The 15,955-nt window shown below is 45.7% G+C and overlaps 5 protein-coding genes across 5 annotated transcripts; 1 reads left to right on the plus strand and 4 right to left on the minus strand.

Moving 5' to 3' along the window:
• Positions 1-1,124: 1,124 nt before the first annotated feature.
• On the minus strand, positions 1,125-2,070 carry SEC65 (Signal recognition particle SEC65 subunit; the record flags this gene model as incomplete). Its single annotated transcript, XM_031152731.1, is given in 3 exon segments — positions 1,125-1,258; positions 1,273-1,530; positions 1,584-2,070. 3 exon segments carry the CDS (start codon positions 2,068-2,070, stop codon positions 1,125-1,127), a joined length of 879 nt encoding a protein of 292 aa, XP_031002921.1.
• Positions 2,071-3,146: 1,076 nt separating this feature from the next.
• Positions 3,147-5,737, minus strand: LHYA1_G007807 (Laccase; the record flags this gene model as incomplete). The annotated part of the gene is made up of 11 exons (XM_031152732.1): positions 3,147-3,361; positions 3,415-3,802; positions 3,855-3,955; positions 4,004-4,282; positions 4,335-4,479; positions 4,536-4,591; positions 4,656-4,722; positions 4,789-5,096; positions 5,152-5,175; positions 5,239-5,335; positions 5,399-5,737. 11 exons carry the CDS (start codon positions 5,735-5,737, stop codon positions 3,147-3,149), a joined length of 2,019 nt encoding a protein of 672 aa, XP_031002920.1.
• A 222-nt stretch (positions 5,738-5,959) lies between these two features.
• Positions 5,960-6,834, minus strand: LHYA1_G007808 (putative catechol O-methyltransferase; the record flags this gene model as incomplete). Its single annotated transcript, XM_031152733.1, has 2 exons — positions 5,960-6,703; positions 6,757-6,834. The coding sequence occupies 2 exons, from the start codon at positions 6,832-6,834 to the stop codon at positions 5,960-5,962; spliced, it is 822 nt and encodes a 273-aa protein (XP_031002924.1).
• Positions 6,835-12,301: 5,467 nt separating this feature from the next.
• On the plus strand, positions 12,302-14,486 carry fmpF (Aromatic hydroxylase; the record flags this gene model as incomplete). Its single annotated transcript, XM_031152734.1, has 6 exons — positions 12,302-12,360; positions 12,443-12,748; positions 12,939-13,023; positions 13,073-13,202; positions 13,250-13,570; positions 13,627-14,486. 6 exons carry the CDS (start codon positions 12,302-12,304, stop codon positions 14,484-14,486), a joined length of 1,761 nt encoding a protein of 586 aa, XP_031002923.1.
• A 263-nt stretch (positions 14,487-14,749) lies between these two features.
• LHYA1_G007810 (Uncharacterized protein) lies at positions 14,750-15,706 on the minus strand (the record flags this gene model as incomplete). The annotated part of the gene is made up of 1 exon (XM_031152735.1): positions 14,750-15,706. One exon carries the CDS (start codon positions 15,704-15,706, stop codon positions 14,750-14,752), a length of 957 nt encoding a protein of 318 aa, XP_031002931.1.
• Between the last annotated feature and the right edge of the window lie 249 nt (positions 15,707-15,955).

Below are 15,955 nucleotides of genomic sequence, written 5' to 3' on the forward strand. Positions count from 1 at the left end.
TCGTCACCTTCATCTATGACAATAATAGCGCCCTGCTCCGTGTGATACCTCATAGCTGCGTTTACTCGATGGAAGATCTTGGCGGCGTTAAACTAAAGGTAGTTTAAGTTGAAAAACTTCTTCTATGTAAATAACTATAGTCCTAAAAGCAGGCAAAATCAGCTATACCATTTTAAAAGTGAATAAGTAATACCTAGAAAATTGAATAGACAACGTGTATTAGATAGATCGAGGAGGTAAGTGAATAGCAACTAGTAGAGAGGAGTTTTGAAGCCTGGAATAGGTAGAAAGAAGGCTGAGGTTATTCCTGGATCACAGATTCTAGGGTATGAGAATAATAGAAGGAGTAAAGACGAACCTAAAGCAACCTGTTTCCCACTATTGAGCTATCTGCGGTGTCTGGGGAGGAGGAAGCTTGAAAGTGTATTGTCTCTTCAAAATAAGTTGTGATGTCTCCTTGAAATAAGTTGTGATTAGCGAAAGCACAAGAAGTCAGTGGAAAGAGTGACCCACAAATCACAAGCTAGCAAAGACAGGCTACTTCTCCTTTTACTTGAAAAAAATGAAACCTCAAATAAGGGCGAGATCAAGTTAATAAGAAGTGTGGTCCGACCTGAATCGTGAAGTCAAAAGTTGTGAACGGATTGCCCTTTGTGAAAGCTTCTTGTGAAGGGTGAAAGGCGAAAGGCGAAAGGCAACAGAGAACAAGAATCCATATGTTGCTCTACGAGGCAACAGGCAACAGGTGAGTCAAGTTGGCTCTTGGCATAAAAAGCAAAGAAAAAGCAATATGAAGTGTTTCTTCGATGCAGGGACCCCGTGAGGGAGCCAATCACTGTTAGCTATGGCTTGTGTAACAGTCAATATCGGATCACTGAATGGGGGACAAACAAGCAATATAGCTGGCAAGTTGATTTGCTATTTGTTTGCAAATCTTTGGTGGAGACCAGTAGTCTCTGAGATTGTCTGGGCTGGTGTTTTAATACGGCACCTGAAATGAACACCTTAGTTATCCTTTGTGAACAGATGTGTAGTCCAACACACTAGCAGCATTAGAAGCAAGAGCGAAGCCCGTTGAGCTCAGCTCCATAACTCCAGAGCAAAGGTATTTGTTATACCTTACCTCATCCCTTAATCTTCTTCTTCTTGTCCTTCTTCTTAGACTCTCCCCCACCAGCAGCACCTCCACTCGGTCCAGCTGCACCCATACCTCCCATACCACCCATCATCCCTTGTAATGCACTCATATCCGGCATGCCTGGCATCCCCCACCACCACCACCACCACCCGCAGCCGCCATCTCAGCCATCATATCCTTCATGAAATTATCACTAACTCCCTCGCCATGCATAGCTGGACTATAATACGGCAGTATGTTGTTGATCTTCCATCCTTTCGGAACATCAGGTGGTTGGTACGGTTTCTTTGGGTCTGGAACAGGCAGGCCCGGGATACGGATTGCCAGTGCAGCCTTTTCGGTTGTAGGGTTGGCTTTGAGGTATTTCGAGATAAGAATGTATAGGTGATGTTCTGCAACAGATATCAGCAAGCCCTCGTTACAATGTAGAAGATAAGCAGCGTACTGTTCTTGACCATGCCAGGATTCTTCCCATCCCGTAACTTGACTTTCACCCTCCCCGGATTCGACCAGTCCTTCGGGTGGAATTTCATAGCCTCAAATAATGGCTCCAGCCCCAACTGACCACACGCAGCAGCAATGTCTCTCGCGAACGGATTCTGTACCGCTAATGCCTTGCCCACCATCCTGCCCCCATTCCTGCTTCTCCGCGCATCGAAGTAGACGGGGTATATGCATTGGTAGTCCTTGTACTTGCTGTCGTCTTCTGTTGTTTGGAACTGTGAGTTTCCTGTAGAGGGAATGTTCGCTGGGTTTATTCTCGAGGCGAGGTTGGGAGGGGTGACTTGTGATGGTCGTGGACCGGGAGGGGGAGCGCGCTGGCGCAGGACTTCGCGCTCATCGAGGTCGGAGTCTAGGTCTGAGATGTCACCTTCTGCGGGGTCGCTGTCTTCGTCGCTGTCACTGACTTCTTCTATACGTGCGTGCGACATTGTAGTTGTGTTGGAGGTGGAAGAGGAGAGGTCGTTGCAAAGTAGTGGGGTTGACTTGGTGGGGTCGGTCGTCGGTGTCAATTGTGGAGGAAGCGAATGATTTCTGGCACGTATCCCCAAGCTTTTAACACTACACACACCTACTGTTGGACTTAGCTGCTTACATAAGCGTCTGTGGGATAAAACTCTTCATCTCGATTAGCTCGTCTTCACTAAATACACACAATTATATGTCTATAACCTTTATACTAGCTCTGATCCCATTTATCGTCCTCTCTATGATCAGCATTGTCCAACACCTACTGTCGGGATCGGAATTCACGTGTATAGTCACATATCTTAGCGTGGATGACTAAGCGATGCAGAGGCATCACCTCTTCGCTCTGCTATCGACACTTAGACATCACATCACAATACAAATCACCAAAACCAGAGTCAAGTCTTACCAAATATATACTAGCTAGTAATAAGTGATCACTCCTGTGATACCTACACCTACAATCTTCGTCTTCTTCGTCTTTACATGTCGATGTACTCAATACCTCCCAGACACTATGATACTTTCCCATCTCACGGTGGTCTGTGTTGTGGTTGAGCCGTTGGTCTTAAGTTTCTGATCTCTCGAAAATTAGAATCTTTCAAAATTTAAATGTCCAACTTCCATTCTCGCAATGGCACGATATTGCATCTGTCATGAGAAATCTATACAAAGCTGATAGAGCTACACCAGTGTCTTCAAAGTATCTGATCATCATGGCAGTGTTGCAGTTTCTGTTTCCGACATCCCTAGAACCAAATTCCACATAGGCAATTGTTCATCCTTCATAGGAATGAGATATTTTCCAGTCAACGTTGTTGGGCATATGTGAGGCTTAGCAAATCTTTGTGCGTTCGTTGTCATTGCCGAAGACTGCATTTCACGACCCTACTGATTTTATATTATGCGGTTTTTGAGACTTGGTTTTACTGGACAATACACTTTCTTATTAGAAATTATCAATTATAAGATACTGCAACCCTTTAGCGATCATCACTCGAGTAGTAATTAATGGTTTGGGTCGAAATTGTGCCACAAATTAGACTCCGGAATCATCTTGGAAATGCGAAGTATCATGGAAGTCCCAATGGTTCAAGGGGTCTTCCAACCACGCATTCCATTTCCGGCACGATTCTTCCAATACTTGTTTATCTTCCCCAAGGGTTGGAGGAATCAGATGCTTATTTTCAATGACCTGCATAGCAAGACCGGAGGAGGCATGGAAGGCAATGTGACAATGGATGAGCCATGGACCTTTGGTAGATTTGTTAGTGCAGAAATATAATTACATTGTCAGTAGAACATACCTGGGTTGTCAGCCTTGAAGGCGATGATGAGATATCCAGAGGCCGGCAACAAGGCTACGTCCCGACGGGGTGGATTATCACATTTGATGCCCTTGCCGTTGCAGTTTAGTTCGACCTCAGTGGCATTCCACGGATCGCTCGACTGTTTCAATAGGGCAAAGTCGTGGCCGTGAAGGTGCATAGGGTGAGCAGCGGGAATAAACAGGCCCTCACCATCCGAAGGAACCTCACCCGGTGCAGTGATCACGAGCCAGATCCATTGATCTTCGGTTTTGTCGTCCAATGTGACTACGTTAAGAGTCTTCTCCCATTTTTCTCGCTTGAGGTCTAGAATGGTTGGATCGCTGTAATTGATACGAAAAGGTGCTTGATGCATGGTCCATCGCAGCTAGGATAATTATTCAGTACGAATTATTGAAGGGGCGTATCATTTTCCTCACTAATGCTTTTTCGGGTATGTAAGGTACACCCGATGATTCGATCAATTTGATCTCAAAGTTGTGGGCTTGATCTGGGGGAGGCTTCGTTGTAGAAGAAGTGTCTAGGAGGCCGATTAGCACCATACTCGCAAGTGTAAACCAAGACATACTGATATTAGCGGGTTCTCCCACTGTCCAAGGTTGATAAGGGATGAGATTGTCGTAAGGCTCATCGGCACACGCAATGTCAAAGAGAAACGGCGCGCTCAAGGGATCAGCTGTTTTGGCGGCTGGGTCGGTAGTGGTATTGTATCGCAAGATTCCCATCTTTTCATCTGGTCCACAAGAGAATTTCGAGCACTGTCTTGCTGGTATGGTTCGAATCCAGTAGTTGTCGTTTTTGACGTGCTTGAGGGGCTTGGCCGTGACGATGACATGATATCGCTGACCTAGAACGTGTGAATAACTCGGGGGAACTAGCTATGGGGTATAACTACGCACCGATGCCGACTAGAATGCTGGTCCTTTTATAGGGACGGATTGGAACAAAATCCATTTCAATAATCTCAAGCTCATGGTCATCTATTGAGAAAACAAAGGTCGTGTCGACGGCGGTATTAATCAGAATCAACATATGTCTTTCACCCTAATTTAGAAGAGTCAGAACAAATTTCATAGATCATCTTAGCTGAAAGGTCATACCGCATCAACAGTAACTTGGTATTTATGCCGCTCACCTCCTGCTGGGCCATATTGTCCTATGAAAGTAACTTAGTATGATCTTGACGAGAAATTCTGCTCGTTTCCTGACATATAACATACCGTGACCATTAAGAAGAATATTCGTCATCTGTGGAGCCGACCCAGATTCCAGCATAATTGGCCATTCCTAGATTATATTAAATCTTAGACATGGTGGAAAATAGAGCAGAGAACGTAAACTTGCCTCGAAAACTGATCTGTGGTTCCAATCAGTCATTAATAGAGGTTTGAAAGCTTCATTGGAGCCGTAGTTAGCAGTCGCAGGACCATAAATAGTCAAAGGTCCAAGCATTCCATCTCCATATTGTAGCGAGTAATGGCTGTGATACCAGCTGCTCCCGTACTGCATTGCACGGAACTTATAAGTGAAACTGTCACCGGGAGCAATGGGACATTGTGTGACGCCATTCACGCCATCCATATGCGGAGTGTTGAGCTGTCGGATACCATGGAAATGTATTGAAGTGCCGTTGAAAGCAAGCTTGTTGGTGATCTTGACCTCTAAAGACGAAATCAGTCATGTGAAAACCCCTTTTCCTAGGAAGTTGTCACTAACCAATCCAGTCGCCCCAACAAGCTTCTGCGACCCAAGTTAGAAATCCGACTCTCAAAATTATGGATTTTTCTGGGGTACTGGTCTTACCAATCCACGGGCCTGGATAGGTTCTATTGAAAACTTTCCCGTGCTCCATGGTCACTCCGTCTACATTCAGTGGCATGTCGGAAATATCCAATTGGTACTTTTGATCACGTAAGATTTATGTTCTCTGTGTTGAACAAAGTGTAAGAAATAGGAGGCTTACCTTCCGTGTTATTCCAACTGGAATACTATCAACAAACTCGTAGTCTGATTCAATATCATACCTATCCGAGGAGTTCTGAGTGGACGTAAGCCAGCAATCTCGCTGTTCAGGTCCATGGCAGCTTTTATATCCTTTCATCTCGGGGTAGGCACAAACAAAAGATCCACTGCCTCTTTTTGGTGCACCAAACGTTGGTGTTCCGGCAAGATCGCCGACAGGCATACCATCGTCGATTCGAACGCCACCGAGGGGAGTTTGAGCCCCATCTCTATCTCGAGGGGTAGATAAGGTCAGTATATCCAAGATATATGCCAAACCTGACCACACATTGATCTTCATGTTGGAAACGTTTCAGATTGAAATGAATTGAGAGTTAGTTACCTGAGGCAATGGACTGAGAGAGTGTGACCCATTATTCAATTGATATATATCCTCGGGTCCCCCTTGACGAATGTGACGGTTCCAAAGTCATTTCACTTGAGACAATAGAGAGACAGGGTCTCAGAAGAAGTATGTAGGCTGAATGTTGACAAGATAATGACGCCTATGCTCAATAAATATTCAAGCTGAGATGCCTACGCATTCTGTGATCTCCAGTGCATCCTCCATACCGCTAGGCTCAAAGCTAATGACTGATCGACTTCTGTACTGCAGATTTGGATTTCCCAATATCTCAGCGGCTGGTGCATCTGCTACCATTCGCTTCTTCTCTACAATACTTGCCCGTACCCATTCGGCGTAAGGCGGATTTCCTGGAAGAATCATGTTGTCCGCCACCAATACAGTTTGAGCCCCAACCAAGCCCAGTTGCTCACATAGTTTCAGATCAGCTGTATAGCTTGGCTTATGGTGATCAAAGAAAATCATCCCCAATTGGGAATCCTTCCCTTGCAAGCTGCCGTCATAAAACAGTCTTTGAATGCCTTCTGCCCCAGTTCCCACTATGATCCGTACCGTATCATTGAGACCAGCCAGGTCCACAAGACTGGCCGCAACAGCTGCGAACAAGGGATTTTTCTCAACACTGTAATACTTCTTCCCACCAGCCTGCTTCAAAGCATCGCCCAACATGATGGCAGAATAACCAATGTAACCTCCGAGCTCAAGCATAGTCGCAGGCTTGTTTTGGAGAATCAGAGGAGTGATGATCTCTCCTTTAGTCTCGCCAATATTGATCAATCCCGTGACAGTTTGGGCGAATGTATCGATAGCGGCAAGGATATTTGTGGGGTTGCCACGCAACTGATGTAATAACGGATGGCTATAGATGTATTCGAGGAGAGCAATTTCGCGGCCATCACCGAACTAGTGGCATATTAGCAAAATTCCTCGGAAGGGATGAAAAAGGCAAAACATACATATTTCCCATCTACTTCCCAAGGTTTATACGCTTTTAAGTCATCGAATGGAGCTGAAGTTCCCGGGGTAAGAACCATCTTGTGGATTGTGGAATTACACAAACGCAAAGGGTAAAAGAGAGTGAGTTTGATGGTGCGTACGAAAGTGCAATGAAGGTCAATTTATGGAACTAAATGGTGGCAAAACTTAACCCTAAAAAAAACACTGATCCGAGACAGGACTTCAGTCGAGACTAACAAGATCAATCAGACTATGCCACGCTAATGTTATGCAGGGGGTACTGTGATGTCACAAGGTTGGGCCGAGACACTGCAGCAAAGAGCCGGAAACTGTGATTAGTAAATATAAGCTTTACTAAAACACAATTCTTAGTCAATGTCCTGGCTTTTAATAATTACAGTACATGGCTTTTCAATTGCAGAAAACAGTCTAACTAGTTTACAAGATTAAACATCAGTCAACCGCGACCCACGCTCATTATAGGGCTTGTAAAGTAGCACAACAGATCATAAGAACTATCACCTAGTGCTTCAAGAGCTTTGATAGGTACTGCCAAAGGCTTTGCAGCTTTTAACTCAGCCCGTTTACCCCTGTATCCTCGGCTTCCTCCTGACTCATCACGAAGCTTGCAACAAGCGCCAGACATCCGCAAATAAAAGCATACACTAGATAGCATTAGTAGTATTCCAGCATATTGTTATGGAACTACTTACGCCACACATTCGTGAAACTATTTGTGTAGGCTTGGAGCACTAGATCTTTTACTCTTCCTGAAAGACGATCAATGCTATCCAAGTCTGACAAGATGTCATGTAGAATCTAGTAGATGTTAATTGCTAGAATTGTTGATTCGCTAAGCTGTTGTGTTTGAAATTTACCTTTTCCTTGTCAGGAAACCCTTCCAGACCCTTAAGCAGAGTCCTCTCCACGAATGTTTCAATTAACATGGATGCAATGCCTACTCCAAAGAGGCTTCCAAGGTTCACACTCAAATAGAAACCACCAGTAGACACGGCAACTTCAGAAGACTTCAATCTCGCAGTCAGGCCTATAAAAGCTGCCGATAACGACACCCCAAATCCTAATCCAACTGGTAATCCGTAGAAGCTTTCAAGCCAGCTGGTGGCACCATGCCATCTTAGAAAGATCGCCAGGAAACCTGCGTTTGATATAACGAGAGAAACCCAAATCGGGAGTCGATACAGCCCGGTTCTATTGAAAATTAGCTGCAGTAAACACAAATATTAGAGTAACTTGCGTCCTAATGATGAAGCCACTAGCTATTCCGCCTAAGATAGTGCCCAGTGTAATGATAAGAAGACGCAATGAAATTAGGGTAGCCGAGTCACCGCGAGTGATGCGGAAGTACAAAGGAATAGAAGTATAAAACTAAGGGAATAACGTCAGAGATTCGAGACTAGTATAAGATGAGGGAGGTAAATACCGCCATTTGTGCAGAAGTCTGGAGGAACTGGATGGCGTATGAAGAAAAGACATCACGTCTTCTTAATAATTCCAAGGGCATAATGGGCTCTCGAGCCCATGCAGCCTCTATAACGATAAAACTTATCATAAAAACCATCCAAATTCCAGCAAGGACAAGTGCACGCCAGTTGTGGATACTTAGCCCTTTCTGAGCTTGGTCAAGAAAAAGTAACAAGGAGCAATTCGCAAGCCCAAGGCTTATAGCACCAAAGAAATCAATTCTTCCAAGCTTTGAATCTGAAGTTACTTCCGAGGCAGCTTGGGTGTCGTTATGCCGATCTGGCAGGGGAAATGACATTTTGCGCCAGATGTAGACAAAACTGACGAAATTCAAAGGGGAAGAATAAAGCAAAGCCCTGCAAATGGTTAGGCAGGAAAGATAGCACTCAGTGAGGGACTATTACCATCGCCAGTTGATGGTATCCGAGATAGTACCGCCGAGTGACGGTCCAAGAGCTCGAGCGGTATGGTTGACTGCGTAGACAAAGCTTCTCCAGACAGCAATATCTTTTTTGGGCGCAAGGTCTAAGAAAACTATTACGAATGCTCAACAATTCTCGCAAAGGGCGTGGGCATAGCTTACCAACAATCAATGTTGAGATTAGGACGGTTATACCAGCGCTGCCAATGCCCTGCAATACCCTGCCTGCCAAAACCCCACCGAGTGAGAAACCAGAACCACTGCCATTCGTTAGATCGCATATCTTTCAAGATCAAAAGGCGCCCGCAGTGTTACTCACGCGAGCACCCCGCCTACAATACAGCAACAGAAAGCAAATAGCAGAATCGGCTTTTGTCCGTATATGTCGCTCAACTTTCCATACTACATGCATGATTAGCGTAAACCCCGCAAAGCCACTCGTCAGAAAAGGCTGTGAAGATGTTATCTTACCAATGGCTGGGAAGCAATAGAGCCGAGAATATAATTGTTGATAATCCAACTTGCGGAGCCGAGGGAATTGAATTCGGATGCGATATTTCGAAACAAGGCAAGTACGATGGAACTATCCGCATTCACTAAAAAAACGCCTATTTATAGATTAGTGTCAGTAAAATGCAGCGTTGGTATAGCTAACTTAGCAAGAGGATGAGAACCCCAATCCATTTGACCTGGTACTCGGGACTGTCATTAGGCGTCGAACAGGTTGCTGGCTCCTGTCGATGTTCCTCATCGCGAGCGCCATGAAAGGTACCATGACCAGGATTCGATTCTTCACCGCTTCCTAGTAGACTTGCTTGCTCATCTACTGGGGAGTCTTCCGGCATGATAGGAACAGTGCAGATGCAGTATTCTCCATGCCCAGTATTCAAGACAGAAAGATGTTTGTTGTTAGAATAAAGTCCTTCGCCTATCTCAATGGGGTCGCTTAATTGTCTTAGACGTTTCGGCCCCTAAGGTACCCTACTAATATATTGAATACCTACTGGTGGCATACAAAGTATGGAGGTAACTCCGCCCTACTTTTGCCCATCCTAACCAAGATCTGTTGAAGATGTGAGAAGAGACTTTTACATTTCATCAAGTAAGGATGGAATTTTGAAGTCCCCAAGCCGTGTTTAGCATAATAGTTACGGCTTTGTCCGTAGAATGATGTATGATCTGCAAGGGGATATGAAACAAGAGGTGGTGGAATGCACACTAAAATGGTCCATCTCGACTTGGCATTCCCAGTACCATACATGTACCTGTATGTGTCGTGCATCGGATCGGTGATGCGGCTAAGACATAGGGGTCAACTATAAAATTCCGACAAGACACTTAAAAGCCATTGAAGCTTATGCACCCCATGTATACATTCAGATCGGCCACTGAAGTAAATTTTTCGATTACGGGAATCATCAACTAAGATAAGGCGGGGGTAGTTGCATATGATCAGCTTAACAAGTGACGAGACTGAACGCAGTATTGACAACTTGCAGGAGATGTAGATATGACCAGGAAGTGCTAAGACTGCAGTCAAAGAATCAAAAGCTTTGCTAAATTATATTTAGTATATAGTAGTGCCGCTTGCTACTGCGGGCGGTGAGGAGTAGCTCTTGCCTTGCAGGAGCTAAGCGGATAGGGAGAGATATAAGCAGAGCTTTCTCTCTCACTCTCCCCTTCTCTCTTCGATCAATCTATGCCCTCTTTACTTCCACTGCTTGGTTCCCACATTCTAATAAGCTTCATGTATATGGTATACCAAAGGTGCAACACAATCGTCAGTTATGTTGGCATCATCATTCCACTATCAACATGGCGGGAATTCTGTCCACTCTCCTCAATGTCACCATTTCTCGATTCCAGTCCCTTCACCCATCATCATTGGCCAAACGGACTGGATCCCTCTTTCCATTGATTCAAAAGACTTTACTAGTCTCAGATCCGTCCATTTTTGACATCCGGGCCAAAGGGTCCTCTACTCAAGACTTGCATGCCAAATGCCTCGATGGACTTTATCGACCTTCTGGTGCGAAATTCTTACCATCGTTGCTACTTTGGGACAACAAAGGACAGAATCTATATGCGAATATCTTGGCAACCACGCATTACTATCCATACCGTGTTGAAAACGAGCTCTTGCTGCAGCGAAACTACGACATCGCCAAAAAGATTGCTTCCACCGGCACAGAAATGATTGTGGAGCTTGGTGCAGGCAATATGCAGAAGACTGCTCTCCTGCTGTCTGCCCTCGACAATTTAGGAATACCATTGACTTACTATGCCTTGGACGTAGATCAAGTCGAGCTTGAGTCTTCGGTTTTGGGCTTGAAAGCTCAAGCCAATTTTCAGAATATCACAGTCCATGGGTTGCTTGGGACGTACGAGGATGGTGCCAGATGGCTATCAACTGCCGAAGAAGTAAGAAGCAAGCGCAAGACCTTGCTCTGGCTTGGAAGCAGTCTTGCAAATTGTGAGCCGACGGAGGCTGGGGAGCTGCTTGGATCATTCATACGTCCGCAACAGGTTCGCAACCTGTCCGGCTTCATTCTTGGGATAGATGGATGTAAAGATGTAACAATGATCGAGTGCGCCTACGACACTCCAGGGGGACAGTCAAGGCGATGGGTCAAGTATGGGCTAGAAGCAGCTAGGAAATGTTTGGGCCCCGAGGCAGACGAACTTCTCGATGACGATAACTGGAGATTTGAGGGGAGATGGAATCCCGAGAATCTCAGGTACGAGAATCACTTGTGTGCTGCAAAATCGGTCACATGCACTATTGGGGATGTTGAGATCTCTATAAAGCGTGGAGAAAGGGTCTACATGGTGGGAAGTGCTAAATGGTCAACAGACGAGGTCAGCAGTATTGGTGCTAAGCAAGACTTACATATTGCCGGGCTATGGAAAAGCACGGAAGTCGATTACAGTAAGTAATGCCATGCATGGTACTTTGTGGAAATGCTAACTGAGAATGAATAGGCATCTATTATCTGCAGCCTACTCAGGATAAAGAGTCTTTTCTACCGACTTGAGCGTTATCAAGGAGACATGCATTTCAGGTTCTATCTGAGACTCCGACAAGTTTGAGCGATTCAACATGAACGCATTTCCTAGATAGACAAAAATGGAATATGTTGAAATATATCTTATATAGTAGTGCCGTGATGTTAAGCGGGCGGTAAAGGGGGGAACTCGCTTAACACGGGAGCTACTTTAGTACGGAGAGATATATGTAAAGTCTGTGAGTTGTGATTAATCCTATACCAACGGAGTAATGAGCGCTCTAAAACCTGGCACTACGCCATTGAGGAATGAAAACTGGTTAGGCGGTGTCGTCGCAATTAAGATCTTGACTTTGAATTCAGCCAGCCACATTAATATGGGATACGCTGGTTTCAGACTTGCAGATTTCGATCGCCAGCGCTACTGCAGCTTTTAAACCCCGTATGTCTTGCAGATTATTTTTACCTTGCGGCAAGATATAAAAGATCAATTTGTAGGCATCAAATTACCAGGGTATCGTCAATAAACGATAGTGGTATGAACTTGTGGTATTCCCCTTGAAATATATTTTTTCGGTTATAGCGCAGGAGGGAACGTTACTCAACCTGCTCTTTACTATCCCTCTCTTTCCAATGTCTTCATCGAACTCTTCTTATGTGGATGTTCTGATCATTGGTGCTGGTCCTTCCGGGTGAGTTTGCACCATCCACCATACAACCACTGTCTTGGATCCGTATCTACGGAACTACAATGCTGACTGCTGATATTTCTAGACTGGCCCTTGCCAATTGGTTTCGCTCCTCTAACATCCGCGTACGGCTACTCGAAAAGAAACCTGGCCTGACACCACGAGGGCAAGCAGAGGGATTAAAAAGCACGACTGTTGAAATCTTTGAGTCACTTGGCATTGGACACAAGATATGGGCGGAAGCGTGGAGACTGGAAGAGATCGCAATATGGGGGACGGGAAAGACAGAGGATGGTGTCATAATTGAAACTGAGATCAAAAGAGAGCAGGTTATGCAAGATAGAGTGCTCGAGCTCGGGAAGGCGAGAGAAATCATGCTTCAGCAATGTAGGTACACTTCTTCAATTTCTATTACGTATGGCTTGATTTTCTGATTATATCCAACTACTGGTCATATCATGCTTACTTCGACTCCGACCAGCACGAGTCGAACATCACATGTTCGAAAATCTCTCATCAAGTCCTAATATCAAAGTGGACGTTCAAAGAATACCTATTAGCCTCAAAATTGACGAAACTAGGCTCGGCGACCAGAAAGGATATCCCGTGACGGTGTCCGTGACAACAACACCGGATGAAATAAGGGAAAATGGAAACCGAACTAATGTGAGAAACGCAAAAAATCTAGAATGTCTGCTTTTTCTGACTTTCTCAGGACTCAACTCCACAGATTCTCACCGAAGAAATCTATGCAAAATACGTGGTGGGCTGCGATGGAGCTCATAGCTGGACTCGTAACCAGTTAGGTATAAAGTTAGAGGGTGACTTGACAGACTCTATGTTTGGTTAGTTTCCACTGAAGATAAAAGCTTCTGGTACTGATGCTTAATAGGTGTGGCAGACATAGTTCCCAAATCAAACTTCCCAGACATCCGAAAAGTGTGCTACCTACGAGCATCCACTGGGACTATCCTCCTCGTACCTCGCCCGAATAGAGAGATTCGTCTGTACATTCCCGTTGAGAGCGGTAGCGTTCTTAGCAGCCCGAAAAACTTGACCTTTGAGCGAATCATGGATGCAGCTCGCAAGATTATTTCTCCTTACACGCTCGAGGTAGGATCTTGTTCATGGTGGTCAGCCTATCGTGTTGGACAACGCGTCGGTGAACGGTTCGGTGCTAAGAATCGTGTATTTCTCGTTGGCGATGCTGTCCGTAAGTGTTTGCCGGGACTCTTTGGCGAAAATCCCGGACGAACTGACCTGACATAGACACCCACTCTCCAAAAGCGGGCCAGGGCATGAATACCAGTATCCAAGATGCGTTCAACCTTGGTTGGAAACTTCGTCTTGTACTTGATAACTTTCTGTCACCTTCGATTCTCTCAACATACGAAAGCGAACGACGGCCTGTGGCACAAGATCTCATCTCTTTCGATCGTGGATATCTGAAGCTTTTTTCCGCACCTTCGGCAAGCTTTGACAGCGAATTCTTACGTGCCATGAAATTCACGACGGGCCTGTCTATCCGTTACTCAGTGTCACCCATAGTCCAGGTTCAAGGATCCGCAGAGCACATAGTGCCAAGCTTGTTGAAGGCAGACATAGTTCCAGGTAAGCGTCTGCCAGACTTTCAGGTCGTTTGCCAGGCAGATGGTGTCACAACACGCATTCATCCAAGGCTCCATGCAAATGGGGCTTTTAGGATCCTCATTTTTGCGGGTGACATAGCAAAGGGTGCTCATCTGGCTCGGCTCCAGTCTCTTGGGTCCTGGCTTAGTGATCATGAATCTGGTCTTGGTAGATTTACCGTTGGCGACTCCCAGGCAAGGGTAGAGGTACTGGTTGTGCATTGTGCCGCAAGAAATAACGTGGAGTTGATGGAGCTTCATGAGGTATACCGGCCGTGGAACGAGAATTTGGGGTGGGATTACTGGCGCGTCTATGCAGATGTAGAAAGCGCTCATGAAGGACATGGAAGGGTGTATGAGAGGCTGGCGATTGACAGGGAGAAAGGCTGTAGCGTCATTGTGAGGCCAGATGGCTACATTGGGATGGTAGTGGACGTGGAGGATCATGACAGCATGCGAAGTTACTTCGCAAATTTAGAGTCCAGAGACACTTCGCTATAAATACTAGATATATTGTGATACAAATTAGAAAAGGCAGCAGTAAAGATTCGTATCATGTGCACTTCCCGGGGAAAGTTTTGGTACGAATGGGATGGAAAAAAGGATGACTTCTCTAAAAGTAGCACTAGAATGGATGGATATCTGTGGGTCTGGATAGAGATACGCTAGTGTTGCGCTAAGGCCCCCTATCAAGTGCACGGATACGTGGGTGAGAACATCAACAACCACGCTCGTACTGATTCCCTAGTCATCTCAAAATTTGCTCAAGCTGTAGGCTTTCGCAAACTCTTAGCAAGTATCACATACGATCCCGACTTTATATCATCCAAAATTTTCTTCTCACGCGGTCGCCACCCCAACTCCTGGACAGCTTTGGCATTCGAAGCTCGATTCTCAGCGCTCAAAAACTTGGCAAAAAACTCCCCTACTTTTGATACCATGTCTCCAAAGGATATCGAGCGTACAGGAACTCCAAGGGCCTCACCCATAGCCTCGGACAGGGCGCGGGAGGTCACATCCGTCTCATACGTTGCGTTGTATGTTTCACCAGCCTTTGCGTTCTTGATAGCTAGAAGGTATAATCTAGCAGCATCGTCAACGTGCACTGTAGTAGTGCATGTAGAGCCGTCGCCAACATATGTGACTTCGCCATTCTTCGCAGCCGTGCCCATAAAGAGGCCCACGCCGCTGCCGCCACGGCCATACACATATGGCGCCAAGCGCAAGGCAGAAACCTTGATGCCCTTCTCGCACTGCGCAAGAGAATACTTCTCACTGTCGATGCGATTGTTCACAGGGTTTTCAACCAGCGGCGAAGACTCGGTCGTTTCTCCGCCGTTTGGATCGGGTGCTGTGACGAGCGAGCCAGACGTCTCAATGAATGGCGTTCCGGAACCCTTCAAACCTTCGGCAATGGCATCGACAGCTGCATTGTGAATGCGTACCACTTCTGAGTATTCCATGCCCCAGTTTCCAGCGAGTGCATCGGCGAGATGGATCACGACATCAGCTTGGGCGCTCTCGCGTGTCAGAACGTCGTATGTGTGTAGGTCGCCGCGAACGGGAATGGCGCCGAGGTTGCGGAGTTTGGTATCGCTTTTCTCGGAACGTGAAAGACCCACGACGGTATATCCTTCTGAAATAGCAAATTCAGTAATGACTGAGCCGATGTAACCATTGGCGCCAGTCATGAAAATGCGTTGAGGCTTTGCCGAAGCCATCATGAGGGTTTTGAAATATTGCAATAAAGTGCTGGCCTTGAATGCACCTTGGAAGGGAACAGAAACTACGTATCCCACAGCGACTGAGGATATAGAATGAACTTTATATCTGTGAACACAACCAAACAAGTGATACAAGTGTCTGGCAAGAAAGTCACCCGTGGTTGACGAACAGTCCGCACATATATATACAAGTAAGTTAAATAGTAGCAGTTATACCATGGGGTTAAGGGACCGCCGGAAATATCG

Source organism: Lachnellula hyalina (genome assembly GCF_007821495.1).
Source record: "Lachnellula hyalina strain CBS 185.66 chromosome Unknown contig00144, whole genome shotgun sequence".
Lineage (NCBI taxonomy): Eukaryota > Fungi > Ascomycota > Leotiomycetes > Helotiales > Lachnaceae > Lachnellula > Lachnellula hyalina.